This window comes from Danio rerio, chromosome 13, assembly GCF_049306965.1.
Source record: "Danio rerio strain Tuebingen ecotype United States chromosome 13, GRCz12tu, whole genome shotgun sequence".
Taxonomy (NCBI): domain Eukaryota; kingdom Metazoa; phylum Chordata; class Actinopteri; order Cypriniformes; family Danionidae; genus Danio; species Danio rerio.
In genome coordinates, this window is record NC_133188.1 from 42421395 (window position 1) to 42445091 (window position 23697).

A 23697-nucleotide genomic window follows, 5' to 3' on the forward strand; every position below is an offset into this window, starting at 1 on the left:
TTAGAAAGAAAATGAACATGGCAACAATATCACAGTGGTATTATTACTGAAGCCTTTCAATTTCATTTCCAGAAGAATCAATAATTTTAACAGACTTGCAGATGTATAAAACAAGAGAGTGGAATCAGCAAAACCAGGCTGACATAATTAGAAACTTGAACACAGAAATTGATTTAAGTTTTAATAATTTATTAGTGCATCAAACGCAAAGCTTTAGCAAAGAAAAGTGTCTGATAATACTGAGTGTTTAAAATGTGTATTACGTCTCTTTTAAACAAAAACCAAGCAATGCAAATTATTGAAATAAAATTGCTACCTTGTTGGTGTTTGATTTAATGCCGTTTTATGTCAGGGTTCTGCCACTTTGGTCTTGTAAATTCTTGTTTTGGTGGCAGAGCTCTGACACTACTCAATGTCTGGTCCTGTTTCTGTCTCTGTGTGCGCGCGCGCCGTCGTGGGTGTGCGCAGAGTGTGCGCGCTGCCACATGATGTGGCCGCGCGCGCTCTGCGTCCCTCAGACGCGCGCGCTCTTGTACTAGTGTTTGTGTTTGTTCTGTCAGCAGCGCGCTGCTTTATTCTCGGCGCCTCCGTCTAGTTGGTTTCAGTTTTGGTTGGCGCTGAGATGAAGCATGCGCGTTGCTTATGTGTGAGCGCACGGTAAGGTGTTTATCTATCGTGTGCTCGTGTCTTGCGTCTTTTGTCAAAGCACGTGGTTCGGTGTTTACATTGTGGTCACGTGCTTTTGTCGTGTGCTTCAGTGTTGTGTTATGTGAGCGCATGGCTTGTATTGTCTCTCTGTGTCATGCGCTCTCCCGTCTATTGTCTAGTCCCACCCTCCTTGTCAACCCATCATTAGTTAATTGTGTTCACCTGTGTGTCAATTTACTTTTTGCTTTATAATCCCCCTCATGTTTTCAGTCCTTTGTGAGTTCGTCGTCGAAAGTTTCCTGTCCTGTTGTGTCTAGCCCTGTCTTGTCCAGCCCTGTCTTGTCCAGCCAGTCAAGTTTGTTTGTTCATTTATTTGTTTTATTAGAGTTTTTCCCCCTCGGGGTTGTTTGTTTTGCCTTTTTGATTTCATTTTATAATTAAATAAAAACCCATTATTGCTGCACCTGAGTCCTCGCTCCTTTTCCCCACCACAACCGTGACAGTACGAACTCACCAAAACAGAGGACTCAGCAGAAAATGGGTATCTTCCTTTTCCCATCCCCCACTTCTCGTCCCTCTGCATGCCAGCAGAGGGAGCGTTTAGGCAGACTCCTTTCACTCCATCAAGGGGTATCTACAGTGAAGGAGTTTGCATACCAGTTCATCTACGCTGCAGAGGGGCTTGAATCTACAAACACTGCACTGAAGGAGGCGTTCAACGCTGGACTCAACAGCCCCCTTCAGGCCTGGGAGATGGGAATGCTGGGGATTTTAACATTCTGGCAGTTTGTGAGTTATGTCTACCACAGCCAGGGAAATGGTGGCCTGCCTCCACTTGGTCCACCGCCCCTCCCACTTACAGATTGCCAAATCCCCAGTCCTCCGATGACCCACCAACGGAGACGGAGGAGGAAGAACGGGTCAGCCTCACCTGTCGCCCACCCAGAGGTGACTGAACCTGCTGCAGCCCTTTCAGTTACCATCCTGGCTGCAGCATCACTTACTGAGGCACCCGCATCAGACACTGCACCAGTCCTGCAAGCAGTGGAGTATACTGCAGTGTCTGAAGAGGTGGCCAGCTTCCCGCCACCCAGACCAAGGAAGCGTCGGAGGAGAAAGGGCTCCTCCACCACAACGGCTCCAGCCCCAGAGCGCCCTCCAGTGTCGGCTCCAGCCCCAGAGCGCCCTCCAGTGTCGGCTCCAGCCCCAGAGCGCCCTCCAGTGTCGGCTCCAGCCCCAGAGCGCCCTCCAGTGTCGGCTCCAGCCCCAGAGCGCCCTCCAGTGTCGGCTCCAGCCCCAGAGCGCCCTCCAGTGTCGGCTCCAGCCCCAGAGCGCCCTCCAGTGTCGGCTCCAGCCCCAGAGCGCCCTCCAGTGTCGGCTCCAGCCCCAGAGCGCCCTCCAGTGTCGGCTCCAGCCCCAGAGCGCCCTCCAGTGTCGGCTCCAGCCCCAGAGCGCCCTCCAGTGTCGGCTCCAGCCCCAGAGCGCCCTCCAGTGTCGGCTCCAGCCCCAGAGCGCCCTCCAGTGTCGGCTCCAGCCCCAGAGCGCCCTCCAGTGTCGGCTCCAGCCCCAGAGCGCCCTCCAGTGTCGGCTCCAGCCCCAGAGCGCCCTCCAGTGTCGGCTCCAGCCCCTGAGCGCCCCTCAGTGCCGGTCCCAGTCCGGCTCCTTGCCCTGCCGGCATCAACCAGACGTCTTGCCCTGCCGGCCCCAGCCCGGCTCCTTGCCCTGCCGGCATCAACCAGACGTCTAGCCCTGCCGGCACCAGCCCGGCTCCTTGCCCTGCCGGCGCCACCCAGACATCTTGCCCTGCCGGCCCCAGCCCGGCTCCTTGCTCTGCCGGCATCAGCCCGGCTCCTTGCCCTGTCGGCGCCACCCAGACGTCTCGCCCTGCCGGCGCCACCCAGACGTCTCGCCCTGCCGGCGCCACCCAGACGTCTCGCCCTGCCGGCGCCACCCAGACGTCTCGCCCTGCCGGCGCCACCCAGACGTCTCGCCCTGCCGGCGCCACCCAGACGTCTCGCCCTGCCGGCGCCACCCAGACGTCTCGCCCTGCCGGCGCCACCCAGACGTCTCGCCCAGCCGGCCCCAGCCCGGCTCCTTGCCCAGCCGGCCCCAGCTCGGCTCCCTGCCCTGCCGGCGCCACCCAGACGTCTCGCCCTGCCGGTCCCAGCCCGGCGCCTCGCCCTGCCGGCTCCCCTCTGGTCTCCTGCCCTGCCGGCTCCCCTCTGGTCTCCTGCCCTGCCGGCTCCCCTCTGGTCTCCTGCCCTGCCGGCTCCCCTCTGGTCTCCAGCCCTGCCGGCTCCCCTCTGGTCTCCAGCCCTGCCGGCTCCCCTCTGGTCTCCAGCCCTGCCGGCTCCCCTCTGGTCTCCAGCCCTGCCGGCTCCCCTCTGGTCTCCAGCCCTGCCGGCTCCCCTCTGGTCTCCAGCCCAGCCGGCTCCCCACCGACCTCCTGCCTTGTCTCCCCTGATAGACTCTCCCTGGGTCGTCCCTCCTGCTCCTCCCTGGTGTTCCCTCCCTGCACCCTGGACGGACCCTCCGGCTCCACCCTGGCTCCCTGCCGGGGCCCCCGACCCACTGAATCCACCCTGGACTGTCCCTCCTGATCCTCCCTGGTCTTGCCCTCCCATCCCTCCCTTGTTTGTCTTGTTGGGTCTGGCTTGGCTTCCCTCCCTCCCCCCCTTCATGTCGTCTTGCCTGTTCACCTCCCTGTCTTGTGTCTGTTGATGTTGCCTGTTTTGTTGTCTTGTAGTGTGTCTTGTCTGTCTTGTACCTTGTTGAATGTTCCCTTTAGGGACGCCAGGTGGCGTCCCTTTTGGGGGGGGGCTAGTGTCAGGGTTCTGCCACTTTGGTCTTGTAAATTCTTGTTTTGGTGGCAGAGCTCTGACACTACTCAATGTCTGGTCCTGTTTCTGTCTCTGTGTGCGCGCGCGCCGTCGTGGGTGTGCGCAGAGTGTGCGCGCTGCCACATGATGTGGCCGCGCGCGCTCTGCGTCCCTCAGACGCGCGCGCTCTTGTACTAGTGTTTGTGTTTGTTCTGTCAGCAGCGCGCTGCCTTATTCTCGGCGCCTCCGTCTAGTTGGTTTCAGTTTTGGTTGGCGCTGAGATGAAGCATGCGCGTTGCTTATGTGTGAGCGCACGGTAAGGTGTTTATCTATCGTGTGCTCGTGTCTTGCGTCTTTTGTCAAAGCACGTGGCTCGGTGTTTACATTGTGGTCACGTGCTTTTGTCGTGTGCTTCAGTGTTGTGTTATGTGAGCGCATGGCTTGTATTGTCTCTCTGTGTCATGCGCTCTCCCGTCTATTGTCTAGTCCCACCCTCCTTGTCAACCCATCATTAGTTAATTGTGTTCACCTGTGTGTCAATTTACTTTTTGCTTTATAATCCCCCTCATGTTTTCAGTCCTTTGTGAGTTCGTCGTCGAAAGTTTCCTGTCCTGTTGTGTCTAGCCCTGTCTTGTCCAGCCCTGTCTTGTCCAGCCAGTCAAGTTTGTTTGTTCATTTATTTGTTTTATTAGAGTTTTTCCCCCTCGGGGTTGTTTGTTTTGCCTTTTTGATTTCATTTTATAATTAAATAAAAACCCATTATTGCTGCACCTGAGTCCTCGCTCCTTTTCCCCACCACAACCGTGACAGTTTTAATCCTAAATTCAAATTTAATCCTAAAATCTTGCATTTATTTTATATATGCTTTCCCAATCAAAGTTAGCACAGATGTTCAGCAGGGAGACTATTTAAATTGATCAAAAGTGGCAGTAAATGCAATTATAATGTTATGAAAGTTTTCTTTTGCAAATGCTGTTCTTAGGAACTTGCAATCCATTAAATAATCCTGAAAAAAGGACAAAAATATTAAGCAACTGTTTTCAGTATTATTAATAAGACTTTATTTTTAAATAATAATATTTCAATTTTGAGTAACTGGTAGTGGATACAAATATGTTCAAGTTCAGTGTAATTTTGTCTTCTGTTGTTCACAGACTAATTACTTTGATCAAAGTGACACTGGGAACACTTTATAATAACTGCACACTATAAATAATTTATTAAGCATTAGTAAATCATCTTTTATTTTATTTAATTTGTTTACCTGAGTCTTATTATTTGTCATTTATATAGGTTTTACAAGGCATAAATATTCCTCACTTTAAATTAGGCCACAAAACTGCATAAGGATGTGTTAATAAAGCATTTATCAACATAAAAAAAGTAACTTTTACTACAATTTTTTCAAAATAAATATTCATCAGGATAAAGTAACCATTACTATATGCCTGACTAATAAGATGTATAAATATTCATCTGGATAGTTTATTAATCATTTGTTTACTGTTTGAAAATGACATTAAAAATGTTTAACTACTCTTGAATACCTAGTTTTTAATTTATGCAATGCTTAATTTAGTGCAAAATGAATCATTAACAAAGTGAATACACAATCTGTAAGCACACTACACTGTAAAACCCAAAAAGTTAAGGTAACTCAAACCATTTTAAGGAAACCGATTGCAACAAACTATTTGAGTTCAAAAACTTGTCTTAGTACTGTGAACTTACTCCATTTACGTTTTTAATTAACCTTTTACCTTCAACACTGAGTTAAAAACTTTTTTTCAAATAAGTAGAATTATCTTTTTGTAAATTTGAGTCAACCACTCATTTAATTGTTACAAATTTGAATGTCTGGTTTTACCGTGTATAAATGTGCTTGGGTCAAGAATACAGCATTTGTAGTCGTAGTTACAAACTGCTTACTAATGTCTATTAATGTAGAGTTAGTGCTTATCAAATGATGAATTACTATTTGCTTAATCACACAATTCATCGTATGCAGTTTATATAAAGTGTCACCAAATAATTCTAAAATAAAATGCATTACAGTTTCCACAAATGCAGGTTTAGGATTCTGTAAAGATGCAAAACATTTTGCCTTAACATCATAAGAATAATTTACATTTTTAAATATTTCCATATATAACCCCAAATCATCAAGTTGGAACAGTATGAAAAATTCGAATAAATTTATCCTCAAAAATACCTGAAATTACTGATTCACCTGACCACAGTACACATTTCCACTGTGTGATGGTCCATACTTGCTAGACAAGGGAAACCGCGTCGTAATTTCACAGTATTAACAGATAACAAGACTCAGCCAAGTCTGTGTGTTTGTGTGCTGTATATATGGTCCATGTAATCAGTCTTTGAGCAGCTCCCAGCTGTGTGTGTAATCAAAGAAGAACCGGAACAGGTGTAAGTGTGTGGTGCATGACAGGATTTGTAGTTCCTTTGGTGGCAGATTTGTAGTTTTCCAGCAATCTGTATGGACTAGATCGCTGGTGATTGTGACATCCATAATGTTCCAGCTTTTTTCGGATTTGTTTTCATATTATATTATATTATATTATATTATATTATGTTATATTATATTATATTATATTATATTATATTATATTATATTATATTATATTATATTATATTATATTATATTATATTATGTTATATTATATTATATTATATTATATTATATTATATTATATTATATTATATTATATTATAATATATGTTATGTTACATATTTTGCCATAGTAATAGCAGTTTTGTAATGACTTGGAAACTGCTTTCACTCTCTTTACCTTACAACTAAACCAAATATAAAGGCTAGACAACACATGCTCAGTCAGGGGCGACCAACACCTTTGTGGACAGACTGTGGAGGCTAAACATGTCCTACAAACAGGGATCTATGTAATAAATCCACACATCGTATGAAGGACACGTTCAGACAAAAAAAAAAAAAAATTGGGAAGCATGTTCTTTGTTTATGAGGATAAACTGCTTCAGTCCTGTCCCTTTATGTAACCTAAACAGTGGACTGTAACCCCAACAGCACTATATCAGGACTTAACAGTTATTTACTCAGGCTAATTTTACATTTTATGAGGACAAGCAGGAATACCAGGGATGGAAGCGTGAGAGCCGACAACACGTTCATACCGTCACTCCCTCCTGTAGTCAAGTTGTAAATCGTGCAGGACCAACACATTTTTAACAGGCTTTAGTGGAGGATGTTCTTTGTAAAGACAAATAGCATGTATCTCCTTGTCAATGTTGAGGTTTTTATTTCATGCATGTTTCATAGTTTGTTTATTTGTTTTTTGAGTTTTATTCAATTGTGGATGTTGGCTTTTTCGCATCTGATGCTCTGTCAAGTGGTAAATTCTGTCATGTGGCTGAAGTGGCCAAAGTTATTGCACAGACATACTGTAATGATTGATTTGATGCATGTTTCAGTTTTATTTTATGGTAAATTAGGTTGTGGTTGTTTGTGTTTTGACATCTGTTGCTTTTGATTGCTCACTCAAGCCATGTCATGTACACAGGTGATTTTGTTTTTGTCCTGTTAAAAAAACAAACTCATCCATACGTTCACGTTCACATACAAACCCTATGAAGCGTCAAGAGCAAGCCAACCCAGGAGGCACCTCTATCCAAATAACTTCAAGAAACATGTCAAAGATACAAATCGATGTCAGTTGACTACCTTGATGTTAAAATGACATCAAACATTGGATAGACACAAAAAGAATTAACAAATGGTGAATTAACCATATAATATTAAAAAGATGGCAAAATAATGAAATCCCTCTAATGTAAAAAGAAGAGATAAGTCAAAGAATAAATAGGTTGAACTAATAGACAAATGATGTTTGTGGTTATAGGGTGGGGAAAATAATAAGCTTGTGCTTAATCCTGCTCCACTTTGACCATGAAGTAATGTATTTTGTATTTTTTTAAAAAGTTTTAATTGTGGCGAAGCGGTGGTGCAGTGGGTAGCACGTTCGCCTCACAGCAAGAAGGATGCTGGTTCGAGCCCCGGCTGGGTCAGTTGGCATTTCTCTGTGGAGTTTGCATGTTCTCCCCGTGTTCGCGTGGGTTTCCTCTGGGTGCTTCGGTTTCCACAGTCCAAAGACATGTGGTACAGGTGAATTGGGTATGCTAAAAATGACCTTAGTGTATGCGTGTGTGAAGAAATTTGTATGGATGTTTCCCAGTGATGGTTTGCGGCCGGAAGGGCATCCGCTGCGCAAAATATATGCTGGATAAGTTGACGGTTTATTCCGCTGTGGCGACCCCAGATTAATAAAGGGACTAAGTCGAAAAGAAAATAGATAAATTAATGTTTTAATTGTATGATTTTTATTTTTATTATTTTTTTTTTCAAAATAAATAAATGAATAAATAAATAAAATCAACATTGGTGTCAACTTTTTAAAATTGATTACAGGAGCGTTTTTAACGGCAATTTTAGATGTCAATTTGATCTCATCTTAACATCATTGACATTGCACTGTAGTTTACACATTTTAGGAATGCAAAATCCAGTGTAAATTAATTATTAAAACTTTAAGATGAATAACAATTTTTGTATTTTCATTTTGGTGTTTCAAAAGGCTTCAGTGTGTGGATGTCAAATGGACGAAAATGCTTTGACATCAAATCAATTTTGATTTTGATTTTGAAGGTGCCTGCGAGGAAAGCAATAGGTGGCGATATACTGGAAAAATCTGAAGCCTCAAAAAAGCATTAAAATTGGTTCTGATTGGCTATCAGCATAGCGCACCAAGAAAGAGTATACAGTGCATGCTATCAGTAGACAGTATTTTACAAACCCCATTAGCACAGTTATTAGCAGAAGTGTTTTAATTATATCAGGCATTTCGCAGACACGCATTTTGTAAGCAACAGAGATTGCTGCGCACACTCAAACATAACTTAAAGAAAATGACAAGCCAAAAACATGGCTACACATACCTGGGAGTTTTTTAAAATCTTCCTTCAGACAGCAGTTTTAGTGAAGCTTATTCATAAACTACTTTCGGGAGGATCACGTGCCGGTCTCCCATTAGCTAATAATGATCCCCCAATCATATGTTACCTAAGCTACTATAAATAAATATTAAAGTCTTCATTCCACATTTATTGTCTGGAAGATGCCCCCCCCCTTCACCTTTTTTTTCTCATAGATTGAGCGGCACGGCGGCCCAGTGGTTAGCACTGTTAACCCCACCGCAAGAACACTGCCAGCCCTGGTCCTTTGGTTTGTATTTTCCCCCCGTGTCTGCGTGGGTTTCCCCCGGGTTCTCCGGTTTTCTCCCACCATCCAAAAATATGCATAATACATAACAGACCAAGCAAAACAGGCACTTTGTCTAGCTCCCTTCCTTCCCAAAGTAGTTTACTTTAGCCACTTCAGCCGGTGAGTTTTTGAGATCTGCCTTTGCTCAAGAATCCTGGGTTTGAGGATCCCTTGAACTCACGCCTCTCTTCCGGGACAGCATGCCAAACAAGCTTATGATAAATCATTAGCTAAGTGTAAATTCTTGAAACATTTTTGGTTTCAGTGAATCATTACCGCATTAAACAACAAACCAAAACTGTTATTTTGAAAATGCTGTTATTGATGTTGAATGGGTCTGAGATAAAAGGGACAGTTCACCTAAAAATAAAAAATGTACTCACCGATTATTGACCCTCAAGTGGTACTGAAAACCAGAAACCATCGACACCCATAGTAGGAAAAAAGTACTATGGAAGTAAATTGCTACTGGTGTCCAACTTTTTTTTAAATATCTTCTTTTGTGTTCAAAAAGACACCAAACAGACTTGAAACAAGTGAAGAAAAGTAATGACAGAATAATTTTTTTGAGTGAACTGTCCCTTTAGACTCTTGATTTTTGATCATTTTGAATGTTTGATTTTATCCATTTTTGATATAGATTTTTTTTGTGTGTGGATCCTGGCGTTTTCGCTATCTGTCGCTTTTCTTTACAACCTTTAACATCACATGTTGCTTCTCCACGGTTACATTGTGACAGCTTTAGGAGCTTTTCAAGCTTTTGTTCTCTGACTTTCACCGAACACTCGGAATGAATGGCTATTTTTGCAGCTGTTTCTGAGACGTGTCAGTGTTTCGAGGATGGCAGGTGAAAGATGAAACCCATGCTGTTTTACTCTGCATCTGAAAGCCTGTCGGTGTGTGTGTGTCTTGTAAATGGTCATGTGGTTTGTCCTTTCAGTAGGTCATGTACTGTAAAGATATCAGTGTTCCTGACCTTTGTTAACAGCTGAAGTTAATTGCCGTCTTTGTTCGATGACATGCGTGATGATTTCTCTTCTGCTTTCTCCTGTAGGTTGAAAAGCAAGCTCAAAAAGGAGATCAGGTATAAACACGCATTTTATTTGTGTGTTCTGAAAGAGATCTAGTTAGCATGTAGCAATGTCCATTTAGATTTTTATTTCATTATTATGAATAGATAATGTTCTAAAAGAAATAATTTAACCATCACTAATGTATGAAATTGATTTAAATACACCCACAGACACGCACTTTAATTCCAACAACTCACACCACTACTACTACTTCTGTTCTCTAACATTAATATATATATACTGACATACAAAATATAAACACATCAATAATAGAAAGTTTTTTCCAAACGTAAATGTAGTTGGTATAGATGTTTTACACAACAAAATACAAAAAGCATACCAAAGAAACACAAAACACCTTTAAATGCAAAACATGTGTAAGCAATATTTAAATAAACAAAAAAGGATGCTTTGTTTGACAAGGCAAAATATAAATGAGATCAAAGAAAATGTGGGAAAGTTGTAAGAATTGTAACTATTGGTGAATATTTTTTTCTAAGTTATTTAATGTTATTTTACTGTAAGATAATAATAAAATAGTTATTTTACAGTTTTACCCCTTTACTTTTAAATTTGCCATTAACCATTTAGTAGTTTTATTTATTGTTAATCATGATTTTATTTTTATTTTATTTTATTTTATTTTATTTTATTTTTTATTTTATTACAATTCAGACAAATTATTATGTACAATCTTGGTTTTTTGTTAATAAGTATTTTATTTTATTTTATTTTATTAACCATTCAGACATCTTAATATGTACAATCTTGTTTTTTATCATTAATTTTTACTTTATTTTATTTTATTAAGCAAGCTGACATCTAAATATGCACAATCTTGTTTTTATTATGAATCGGCATTTAATTTAGTTTATTTCATTTTATTTTTATTTTTTTTTATTTTTTATTTTTTAATAACCATTCAGACGTTTCAATATGAACAATCTTGTTTTTTAATATTATTATATAATAAGTATTTAATTTAATTTTATTTTATTACTCATGCAGACATCTTATGTACACAATATGTACAATTTAGTTTTTATTGTTGATTGGTATTTTATTTCATTTTATTTTATTTCATTTAATGTTGTTTTATTAACCATTCAGATGTTTAATATGTACTATCTTGTTTTTCATTATTAATTGGTATTTTATTTTATTTTAATCATATTAACATGTATGCATGGTTAATAATCTTGTATTTATATTGTTAATTAGTATTTAATTATTTTATTAACATTGCAGACGTCTTTATTTAGTCTTGTTTTTTATTATTAATCAGTAATTTGATTTTATTTTATACTTATGTTGTCTGCATGGTTAATAATCTGTATTTTCTTTATTTTATTTTAATAACCATGCAGACATCTTAATATGTACAATCTTGTCTTAAATCTACTTTTTTGTGTGTGTGCAGGGTCCCTCAGGAACTCCTGGAGAAAAGGTAGGCATCAACATCTTCAACGTTTTTTTTTTTCTTCTTGAATTTAATTAATCATTTTGTTTTTGCCTTCCTTAATGAAGTTCACCCGTGAGCTGTGAACATGTCGTTTGAACATCTGTCTCTCAGCACTTTATGAAGCGTCGACATGTAAACCCGTCCAGGCAGAGGCAGCTGCTGTGTGCTCATATTCACATTAATGTTGCTTCTGGATCTAATCACAATTTTGAAGCCAGTAATGACCACCGACAGGTGGAAGTCTATAGATTCTTATCCGCCCCTTTGGTTTCCTGAATTACTTGAAAAAAATGAAAACCCTAGGCCAGTATATACTATACAAGACAGTTTTGTGTATCAATAAGAGTTCTCCTAAAAAAACTGTTGAGATTTCTAGCTTACAGTTATTCACAAAGCTGCTAAGACAAAACGTTACCTTGGAATAGAACTCTTACAAATGCTTTTCTTAGATTTTGTTGTCTTGTTTCCAGTCCATACATGTACAAATTCTTAAATCAAAAAGCATTTTCTTTGTGTTTTAAAAATATGTCAAAATCTAGTAACAAGCACAATGATTTACCACTAGGGTAAGCAAAATAATATTATGTCAAAAGGAAAAACAAGATTATTTTGCTTACCCCATTAGCAGATTGGTTAGCTTGTTTTAAGGAAAAACTTATTGTTGGCTTTTTATTTCTTTAACCACACAGTGATTTTTACTTGTCTAGAAAATACTTCTGGATTTTGGCATATTATTTTTTTTAACAAGACAGTATTTTTTGGATGTCTAGAAAATGTTTTTTTTATTCAAGATTTTCTTTTTTAGACACTTGGATTAGAAATAAGACAAAAAAAAAAGTCTAAGTAAGAAAAGCATTTCATACAGTGAGAAAGTCAATAAGACTTACTACTTGTTACACAGTACTAGTAATAAGACATGCTTTTACATGGATTATTAACATTACTTTGTATTTAGATATACAATACAATACAATACAATACAATGCAATACAATACAATATTTATTTAAAAAGCACATTAAAAAACAAAGAAAGTTGACCAAAGTGCTGTACATAGGACTACTAAAGACTGAGAAGAAATTGGTATGAAGGCATAAATCACTGTTTGAAAATTTATCTGGCATAAAAATGGAATGTTGGAAGATATGTTCAAATTCAGTGCAATTTTTGTTTTGTTTTGTTTTGCAGAGAATATTTATATTGATCAGACCTGTGTTTGTAATGTCATAAAACTTTTATAAATGCTGTTCTCCTGGTCTTTTTATTCTTTAAATAATCATAAAATTCCTGGTAGGTTCATAATACTATATTAATAGTGAAAATGCATCCTTAACCTCATAAGAATACATTAAACATTTTAAAATATTTACGTGGAAACAATTTTTTTATTTTTTATATTATATTATATTATATTATATTATATTATATTATATTATATTATATTATATTATATTATATTATATTATTATACTATATTTGAGAGAGTAATTGTTGTTTTGCTTGGACTTTTGAACATAAAATGTGTTGATTGTAGTTTATACTGCGTTCCCTCTTCTAAACCTTTCTCATCTAAACCAAATGCCAGCACGCTTATGACCTATGCACACATTTATTGGCTGTTATGTAAAGATCTATTCATATAAAGCATGATTTTTTAAATGATTATTATTTTGCGATACTCAAAAGCTTTACAAAAATGAATTGCTTTCAAATGCCAAGTGTTTTCCAAGGAATTACAGGAATTTCCGTTTACAGTTTTTGACAATATATTGACGTGGTTCATTTGATCTTTTTTATTTCTTAAAAAGGTTACGTTTAACCCTTTTACTGCCTGATATGATTGACCATGTTTTGACAGTTTTAAATAATGACTGTTAAAGTCATTTAAAGAATGACTGTTTTAAAAAATGGTTTACACAATTTACAAAAATCAAACAAACATAATCTTGTTGCTCTTGACTTAGATTTGATTGTAAAACAAACAAACAAGAAAACATGTTAAATAAAAATCTGAAATATTTTATGGTACACTTCATTAATGGTTTCGTATTCAAACATTTTTTATTTTGATAATGTTTTTAAATAAATAAGGTCTTACCATTCATAATTTTAAATTTTTCATAGTATATGTATTAATTACTTTTACCATAAACCGACATATCAACCATTTAGTAGAGATTGATCTTTTAGAAAGATGGGGCAGTTAAAAGTATTCGGCTTCATTTAATGGTATTATGCTATCCATTAAATATTTCCGTGTGAACATTACATGCAGGCATGAACAGCTGTTACTTCTTACCCGACTGGTCAATGAAGTTCTTCAACAGTTCTAATACCACTGTGATTAAGACGATACCTTTTTTAAAGCTCATTATCATCAAGTGCTTCTAAAATGTTTATGTTTCAAGCCAGATTGCCAGCAACAGCCATATTAGGATGGTTTTTATTTGGGTCAGTTTTTTTTCATTTCCCAAATTTAGGATTTTCAAGCCCATTATTTTCCCAAAGATTTTCTCCTAAATCGATGATGGCTACGTTTTGTCTTAAGATGTTTTGAAAATGGAGACCCTGATCTTTTACCCATCTTCTCATTAGGGAGACGTGGGGCCACCCGGTCAACCAGGAGCTCCAGGGAAAGAGGGCAAAAGGGTGAGTAAACCGGAGCAAATTGCCACTTGTGTGGGCTGGATCCATGTTGCGTACAATGTGTTTGTGTGACCAACCTTCCGGAGTGACCTGAAAGCAGCTGGAATGAGCTCTGTGTGGGCCCGGTCTCTTGGGAATATCTCGGAATATTCAACTGTCAGGTCGCTTGGAGACTGACAGCACTTACAATATGGCCGACTCAAGCAAGAAGCAATCTCAAGGGTGATTTATGGTTCAATCATGACATGCATGAATGTATTGAGAAAGCGATACTGTTTCATTATTGATTTTATCCTTTATTTCTCAATGCAACCCAGCCATGGGTTAAATTGTTGCCCTGCTTACGGCATAAAACCTTTATGTGAAATTTGACTGCCTGCGACAAATTGCGGTTGCACGTTCCGCTTATTTGAATTAGCTAATCCGCTGAGCCATTTCACTGGAGGCGCGCTAACACCTGTTAACGCAAATGTTATCTCGGCTCCTCGAGTGGTTAATGGTCCTAAATGCTGTACAGTTGTTTCTCCACTCCCTGGAATGTGATAAAAAGTATTAAAAATGCATGCCACTTAGATGGAGGAGAATACTTGTGTCCGCCGCAGGGACCGTGGGCACAGCATTAAGCCCATTCAACAGAATGAATGAATATTTATTATCCTCTGCAGTGGCGTTCACTGGAGTGTTATCATGATACTGTTGGGTATTTTCAGCTGAGTGATGGATTGAGTGATGCACCGTGCCATAGACATCTGGATTTGGTCCACAATGGTTGGAAGCATTTCCACTCAGAGTGGCAGAACAGTTGCGTGTTGAAGTCTATTACCAGAGAATTCATTTACCAGAAATAAAAAAAGAAAGAAATTTTTTTTTACCTTATTAATATATGCTTCAATATTCTTATATATTTTAATAATATTTATGTGAAATAGTTATAGGCAAACATTAAATCTCTTTTTGCCTTTGGTATAATGGATATATGTGACTCTTCGTGACAAAACCAGTCATAAGTGCACATTTCTTTGTCAATTTTTTTTTTTAATTGAGATTTCTTTATTTTTTCAATTGATGTAGGGTTTTTTAGGATGAGGGGTTAGGTTAGAGTTTGAATTATTTTGGTTTTATTGTTTAAGATATGTGAAAGAATGTTGGAGATAGACAGTTTGTCCTGGTTTGAGCGGCATTTCTTCCAGTTTTGTTAGCAATATTGTCTGAATTTATGGAATTGTGATCATTAAAAGGTACAGATTGGTTTTAATCCATTATCCCTTTTCATCTGGAATGGACTTCCGTGGTGGTAGTATTCATTTTCAGCATGATAATGATCCGCTAATTACAGGGATATCTTATTTGGAGAAAGAAAAAGGCTCATGAAACAGACAGTCATGAAATGGTCTTCACAGGGTCCAAACCTGAATTAAACTTTAAACATAAAGAAGAACTCTGGAAAGTGCTAAGAGAAGCCTGATATTACACAGCACATTATTCCCTGTCAGGACAATTTGAACAAAACAGTTCAAGCTGTGCTTAATACCAAGGGAAGCCACATTAAACATAGAATATTGCTTGAAGAGGAAATGTCGTGCTGTCGCTGTTTTTTTGTACAGATTTCCTATTTTTTTCTGTTCGTTTGATAAAGAGAGTGATTGATTGTATGTTGTGCCAAAGTCTTAGGCCAACAAAGTCTGTGTATAGTGCTTAGGGCGTTTGCACAGGACTGTATATAAGATAAAAAATAAACATCTGTTAAAGTTTCTTTTTATATGAAAGTTTTTTTCAATAATTGATTTATTCAAGTATTTATTTAATCTCAGAATGTGTTAAGTAATATACTTTTGTGTTGCAAAGCAATGACTAAATCACACACAAAAAATGTTTTACAAAATCCATTCATCCCACTTTAGCTGGAAAATGTTAATGAAATAATAAAAAATTTTATCCATCAATCCTAATTTTGCTGGTGCAAAATACATCTCTGTATCCATCCACATTTTGCTTTGTCATTGTTTTTTTTTTTTTTGTATATTTGTTTTTTTTTCCATTACATACATCCATCCATCCATAAATCCATCCTTCCTTCATACCTTTATCTTTTAGTTCCTCCATGTATCTTAATTTTGCTGGAGATCTTGAACTAATTTATTTGTAATGTGCATATAAATCATACAACGTGCAGGATTAATGCATCCATTATTTCCTACATTTTCTTGCATTTCATCAATCCATCAATCATTTAATCAATTCTTTACTTTGTCTGTCTGTCCATCCATCTGTCCATATAAAGTTAAAGTCATAAAGCAGGTTGTGCAAAATTCATCTATTGAAATGAACAAAATAATTCTGAATGGAAGGAATAAAGTAGTTGTGCAAGATCAATGAACGTAAAACTGTGTGAAAGTTGTGTAATCTGGCCTGAAACGCTCTCAAACCGGCGCTGGGCCAGCACATCCATCCTTATTGTTGAGCCATGATATTATTAATCTGACATTCCCAAAAGTTTTGCATATGGGTCTTATTCAGTCTACAGTTCCACAGTTCAGTCTATTCTGGCACAGAACCAGCCGGAAGAACCAGGAAGAGCCTGTCTGACTGAAATGTAAAATGTTGTCAAATTTGACAGCAAATTTTGATTTAGTCTTAGTCTTTTAACTGAAATTCCATTTTAGTTCTAGTCAGATATTAGTCTTCTGAATCATTTTAGTTTTGCCTAGTTTTAGTTGACTAAATTTCACAAGATTTTTGATGTTCTATAGATATAGCTGACAAAAATTGATTTGGTTTAATCTAAGTGTAATTTAATTAAAATATTTTATACATTTATTTATACAAAATATTCTAACCTAAAATTAAATAAAACAGTCTTATTAAAACATGGAATACAGCTTTTTCTTTGAAGACCAAAAATTAGATATGCATTGATTATTTATATTATAAGTAATTTGTCAAATAATGTGTCTGCAATCAATTCACATGTAAAAATAGTAGCCTATTGAAAAGCAGAAATGAAGCACACTTTATTTCAGTGAGGTAAACTACTAGTCTTTTTAAACAGACTGTCAAACAATTTCACACCTCACTCATCACACAACAAGTTTAATTCTGATTGGATATTATCTCTTCATTTTTATTTAGTTTCGTCTCATTTTCATCAGTAGAAACTAGTTTGCATGAAAATTATGACAAAGTTTTTAGTCAACGAAATAAACACTGATTGTCAGTCCAAAATTCAGTAATAATTAACAGTTATAAGTTGAAGACAAAATATTGTTTAACCATTTACTTGCAATCATGTTTATTCATTTTTACTTTCGGCTTAGTATCTTACTTATCAGGGGTCACCACAGCGGAATGAACCACCAACTATTCCGGCATATGTTTTACAACGCAGATGCGCTTCCGGCTGCAACCCAGTACTGGAAAACATATATACAATTTCCCACTATGCCAAATTGGTTCATTCAATTCGCCTATAGTGCATGTCTTTGGACTCTTTGGGGGAAACCTGAGCACCTGGAGGAAACCCACACAAACACAGAGAGAACATGCAAACTCCACACAGAAATGCCAACTGGCCCAGCCGGTACTCGAACCAGCAACCTTCTTGCTTTGAGGTGACAGCAGGGCTTAATTTGTGCTCCTCAACTGCCCTCCTCCCTTGTCCGCTGTTCACTTTCACTTTTTTCAACGACTCCCCAATCCTCTTCACTTTGGTCCACGACACCCACTGGGCACTGGGACCCTGTGCTTCCTTTCATTCGTCCGACACCCCTCGGCCATCCACCGCACCAACTCCCACCCCGTCTCCTTTTTCATGCGCGATATCTCTCCATCGTCGTGTAACATGCCGGATCCGTTACCCCGATCTGTTCTGGGACCTCACAATTCACAAATTAAGCACTGGGCGACAGTCCTAACCCCTGACCCACCATGCCGCCATGATCATGTTTAGTCATATATTACAGACTGTCAATTTAAGATCAATAAACAATGAAAGGATTTGACTTTTTTTGTGTGTGAGTTATCCCTTTAGAGCAAATCGTGCTGTTAAGAACACATATTAGGCCGCTTCTACTGCCTCGCTTGGAGACACCAAAACAAGACTTGTACTTTTAAGGCACACTGACCCATACGCATTTTATATAGTCAGTTAAACATTTCATGAAACATTTTTTTTCTCTGAAACGAGCAGCATGTGTTTGTACCTTGACTTCCTGCGAATTAAAAAGGCCACTACAAGCATATGACCTTTCGTGGAAAATTCCGAACATAATGTCAGCTTCTACCAACATGATTCCTCTTTAATTGGCCGGTGTTACAGACAAAAGCTGTTTAGAAGCAGACGCTGAGTTCTAATGATCTTGTGGTCGGCACCCCACGAATTCATTAAATTCCCTGCGCTTGCTGGAAGGGATCGCCAGCGTTTGCCACCCACACAAGTTACAGTAGTTTGCCGCAGGACTGAATACTTTTTTTTTTTTCATCGGCTGCCATTTAAATGAGTGTCAAGTATGTTGTTTTGTTGCAAAAGACACTATTTGGCCCTATAAATAACTTTGCTTTGATGACTGCAGGGTTGTGTGGTAGGGTTTCGGGGGGTTATATTTGGCGAGTCACATGCAGGCTGGGTAACTTGTTGAGCAGGACTGCAGCTCGGCAGTATTGGAGGTTATTTGGGGAACGGAGGGACTCTAGTCATTATTTAGTGGCCTTCTAGACGAAGACGAGCCTCTGCTGGCGAGAGACTCTCACCCAATTAGCAGATCTCATTTTCCACTCTACTATCAGTCATATGCAGAGCTGTCTTTGTGGAAGGGAGTTGTTGTTTGCTTGTTTGTTTGTTTTTTACTGTTATTAGTTAGTAGTTTATATTTACCTTTAGTTGTGTGACACAGACCATAGAGTTATTGTAGCCTTCCAATCGTAAAGATTTATTTGTTTGATTATTTTTGGTGGCCAACTGTGAGGTTACATTATCCGCTTGTTAAGTGTGATGTCACGCGAAGCTGCTTTCGGGTCCAATCGCTCTATCAAAATGAATGGGTAGACTCAATAACTGGTAATAATAAACGTTTAAAAAGCGATGTAATACTTTTGAAAATCACGATCGCAATATATATTTAAGTGATAAATCTTTTATAAATTGTTAAAATTTGGATTTTTTGAATTTGGATATCAATCCTGTATTTGTTTATGAGTCATACTTAATGTTTCTCAATTAGCCAAATTCCATGTTTCGCAGATTAAACAATTGAAACACCAATGACATCAATGTAACAGACATCAATGTAACATCAGTTTGTTGTTATATATAATGAAGTATGCATTGCCCTTGGCGTGACATTTCATTTGGCCATTACTGTAGCATAAAATATTTACAAAATAAAAACTTATTTTTTTAATGCAGAAAAATTCAGATTCTGATTATGCAAGCAGGGTGAAACAGGCCTTAGCCTTTAATAGTTCAGCGTTATTGGAAGAGATCACATTACGGTTACCTGCCTCCCTCACTGATTAAGCAAATACAATATCTCTTATAATATATTCAGGAAATTTGAGATGTGCGGTCTGAATCAATGTTCATGGAATCCAGCCGGAAAGCCTTTCTCATAGATTTCTTAGGAGAAGGGTCAAAGAAGTCAGGCCTCCTGCCATCCGGCTGATGAAGTTTAGTTAATAATGTCTGAATGTCAATATCTGTAATAACTCAAGCATGTAGCAATAAAAGGCACCGAAATAACAATGGAATGGATCCAAGCACCCGAGGGATTAGAGCTCATGTTAATTATGAGATGGAAGATCAGAGAGAGGCCAAGAGGCTTCTAACACTGCAACTAAAATCATTTTATTAATCGCCTTGTTCTTCTATGTTTTTTTTTTTTAAACAAAAAATATCCAAACCTTCTCAACAAAAAAAAAAAAGTTTCTTGTTCAAACAACTTGTTTAAAACGTACCAAAGTAACACTTCTTTGTTTTATGTTCAATGTTTAATCCACAAGAAAAATGTTAACTTAATTGGTTTGTGCTGGGACAAGGAATTGTTTTGCTGCAACAGTTATCCCAGCATTTAGAGCAGGGGTACCCAAACTTTTTCTTATGTAGGGCCAAAATACTAACTTGATTGAGGCTAGTGGGCCAAAAGTAAATATGGTTGTCATAGGTGCTTTCCTAATTTATTTAATAATATTTAAAAATAAGTAAAGACATTGCTTTATATTAACTCATATAGCATTTTAAAAATATATTATGAAATTATTACAGTAGAAAACAAAAACAATATAATTCATAACAGAATTGCAATAATTTTTGCCTTGATTGTCTCACTGATTTCTTCTGCATTAAAAAATCTGATTCATTTACAACATTTAATTGAAACGTTTAATTTCAGTTAGCTTTTTTGTAGCTCAGCAATAAAACAACAACAACAGCAACAACAACAATTTGTTGTTGTTGTTGTTGTTGTCTTGTCTATGTGTATATTTGCATTCAGTACATACTGCTATTTTATATATTTATTATCTGTTTTTGTCCTGTCTCTGTAATTCTGTTGCACTGTAGAAGCTCCGTCAAATTCCTTGTATGTGCAAACATACCTGGCAATAAAGCTCTTTCTGATTTCTGGAAAAAAAAAAAAAACGTTAAGTCAAATTGGAAATGAAATGAAATCTCTTTTAAAGGTATTCGCCCTTACCCTCTCCATCATTCTGACTCTCTTCTCAAATGGGATGCTGGGCCAAATCAAAGGTTACAATGTACCAACTTTGGCCTACAAGACATACTTTTGGCATCTGGGGTTTAGAGTGTTGAAGTAGGATTAGTTTACTTTATGCAAAACTGCATAATACTCGTTTTAAGACATTATGCAGTATATTCAATGTGTTTTTATTTATAAATTAATAATAATAATTATATATATATATATATATATATATATATATATATATATATATATATATATATATATATATATATATATATATTTTTTTTTTTTTTTTTTTTTTTTTTTGCTAACTTGATTGTTGCTTCAACTTTGTCTAAAATATTTACAAACTCAAAGTTGGGTAAATAAATAAATACATTCAAAACATAAATCAAAATGTTTTTAACCCTGTTGGGTTTTTTCAAATATGACCCAACATTGGGTTAAATCAACCCTTTTACTTGTGTTGTAGTTCAGTTTCAGTTTTCTTTATTTTGTCATTCAAACATCACTGTAGATGTAATGCAAAAGGATATTGTTAGATTGACAATCAGCAGAAACATAAAAAACACCAGAAAACACTATAAAAACATAATAAATATTCATAAATATACAATATTATATTATATTATATTATATTATATTATATTATATTATATTATATTATATTATATTATATTATATTATATATACAAATAATATAATCCCATTTAAAATCACAAAAAGGAATAGATAAATACGTAAATGCTTATTGCACAATTTGTTATAATAGTTATGATATTGTCATTACTAGGTTATATACATTTTATATATAAATATCCCCTCACAGCACATTGTTTTTTAAAAATTACCCAAGTCTGTCACAGCACTTTTATTGGACATCATTAGTCTCTCCAAAGAATCATTAGCCTTTTACAGAACATTACTATACTGTAAAATACAAAAAGTTAAGGTAACTTAAACCCTTAGAGGAAACCGATTAAAACAAATCATTTAAGTTCCAAAACTAATCCTAATGAGTACTGTGAACTTAATCCATTTGAGTAAACGAAGCAATTTGAGCACAGAAAAAAACAATAAATGTAGAGAACTCAAACCAACCAGTACTGTAAAACCCAATAAGTTAAGGTAACTCAAACCGTTTGAGGAAACTGATTGCTACAAACCATTTAAGTTAAATTAATCTATACTGTGAGCTTACTCCATTTAAGTTGAAGTAATGTGGTATATAATTAACTCATCACCTTTAACACTGAGTTTAAAGCTCTTTTTAAATTAGTAGAATTAACTTTCAGTACATTTTGAGTTGACTACACTCTTTTCATTAGATAAAGTTGACTCTTGGGTTTTACAGTGTAGTCTTTTTTGGGCCAATCACACCGCTTATGCTTTTCAGTTCTGAAGTGCAATGAGCACCACACTAAATTGTTATTGACTTTAGAAAAGAACAGTGCGCTGTGCTTTTTATGTTGCTAGGCAACCACAACTATCATCTATCTTGGTACTTTATTGCATGAAGTCAGGTGCTTTTTCCACACATAATGTAGGTCCACACAGAGCACTCCGTAAAAAACACAGCAGGGAGTTACATCGCAAGGCGCACAGGGTAAATAAACAGTGTGCAAAGTGCTCGCAGCCAATAGTAAACAATTTTTTTTTTTTAATTAAGCAAGTTTTTTTTTTTTTTTTTTTTTTTTTTGATGATGAACTTAACGTTTCCTTTTGGATCCAAATAAATGAAACTCACTTTCATCTCTCAAGTGAGCTTTGCAGTTCTCAGTCCACACAACATGCTCATCAGTAATTGTTAGTTTTTATTGTTAGTTTTGTTAATCGTTAGTGTCTAGGTTTTTTGTTACTTTGATATTTGTTCTTTTACAAATATATCATTTGAGTTGTACTTCACAATATTTGTAACTCATGTAATAAAGCCTAAAACACTGCTGTTTTACTCCTGTTAGGCTACGTTCATATACAGTAGGTCTGGGCAGTGACCTCAAAGTTTTATAAGTTGTAGGTTGTCCTCTAATTTTGATCTCTACTGAACTTTGTGTGCTAGAAGTTCAGTTGGTAAGGGAATATTCGATATAAGCAGGGATGTTGTTAGGGTTGGAAAAAAGGGCCTTGCTTTTTTTCTAGAAGGCTTTAAATATTTAAATGTATTGCTTGTGTAACATTTCTCACTGAATTGAGCACTAGGGCTTTATGTCCTCACATATAGCCTTGCTCTCTGCTTTATGGCACATCCTCAGCTCTTTCATGGGATTGTTCCTGGAAAATGAAATGCTACCTAACAGGTAAGTTTTTCACAGGAGCTTCCAGTGCTGTACTTCACCACTCCCTCACTCTACTGTCTGTCTGTCTGTCTGTCTGTCTGTCTGTCTGTCTGTCTGTCTGTCTGTCTGTCTGTCTGTCTGTCTGCAATAAAATATTAAAGCTGCTACACAGTCTCACTATTGTTAATCAAAAGACTGGAGGACTACATCTACCAGCGTAGAATTTTATTAGCAAATTGGACATATTTGACGTTTGTGAGTGCTCTGCCATTGGGTATGCATGTATACATTTTTATAATTTAATTTATTTTTTAATTTAATTTAATTTTAATTGTATTTTTCATTTTAATTAAATTAAATATTTATTTTAATTTAATTTAATTTAATTGTTTTTATTTTATTTTATTTTATTTTATTTTATTTTATTTTATTAACCATGCAGACATCGTAATGTTTGCCATTTTATTTCATTTTTATCTATTGTTGTTTAAACTATGTATTTCAATAATTATATGCTATTTGTATTAGTATTGTTAGCATTATTATTTGATTGTTTTATATGGCCACTGATAATAATAGCAGTAGTCATACATGTCATTTATTATTTTAACATTATTTGTGTATTTAATAATAAGAATAAGAATTGCATACATATTTCTGTGCATCGAGTAAATAATGTTTTATGTTCTTCTTCTTCGTCTTCTACATTTTAGTTGGTTTTAGTTGTTTTATTTCTTCATCATAACAAGCAATTGCACTTTAAAT

At 37.0% G+C, this 23697-nt stretch overlaps 1 protein-coding gene across 1 annotated transcript in view; it reads left to right on the forward strand.

Annotated features, from left to right (window-relative positions):
• Positions 1-1185: 1185 nt before the first annotated feature.
• The window catches only part of LOC137487330 (uncharacterized), a 202115-nt gene continuing 179603 nt past the window's right edge, over positions 1186-23697 (forward strand). The window contains exons 1-5 of the mRNA XM_073920131.1: positions 1186-1785; positions 9836-9865; positions 11275-11301; positions 11428-11550; positions 13911-13964. Of these exons, the coding sequence (XP_073776232.1) occupies positions 1186-1785; positions 9836-9865; positions 11275-11301; positions 11428-11550; positions 13911-13964 (834 nt within the window). The remainder of the gene's footprint in view (positions 1786-9835; positions 9866-11274; positions 11302-11427; positions 11551-13910; positions 13965-23697) is intronic.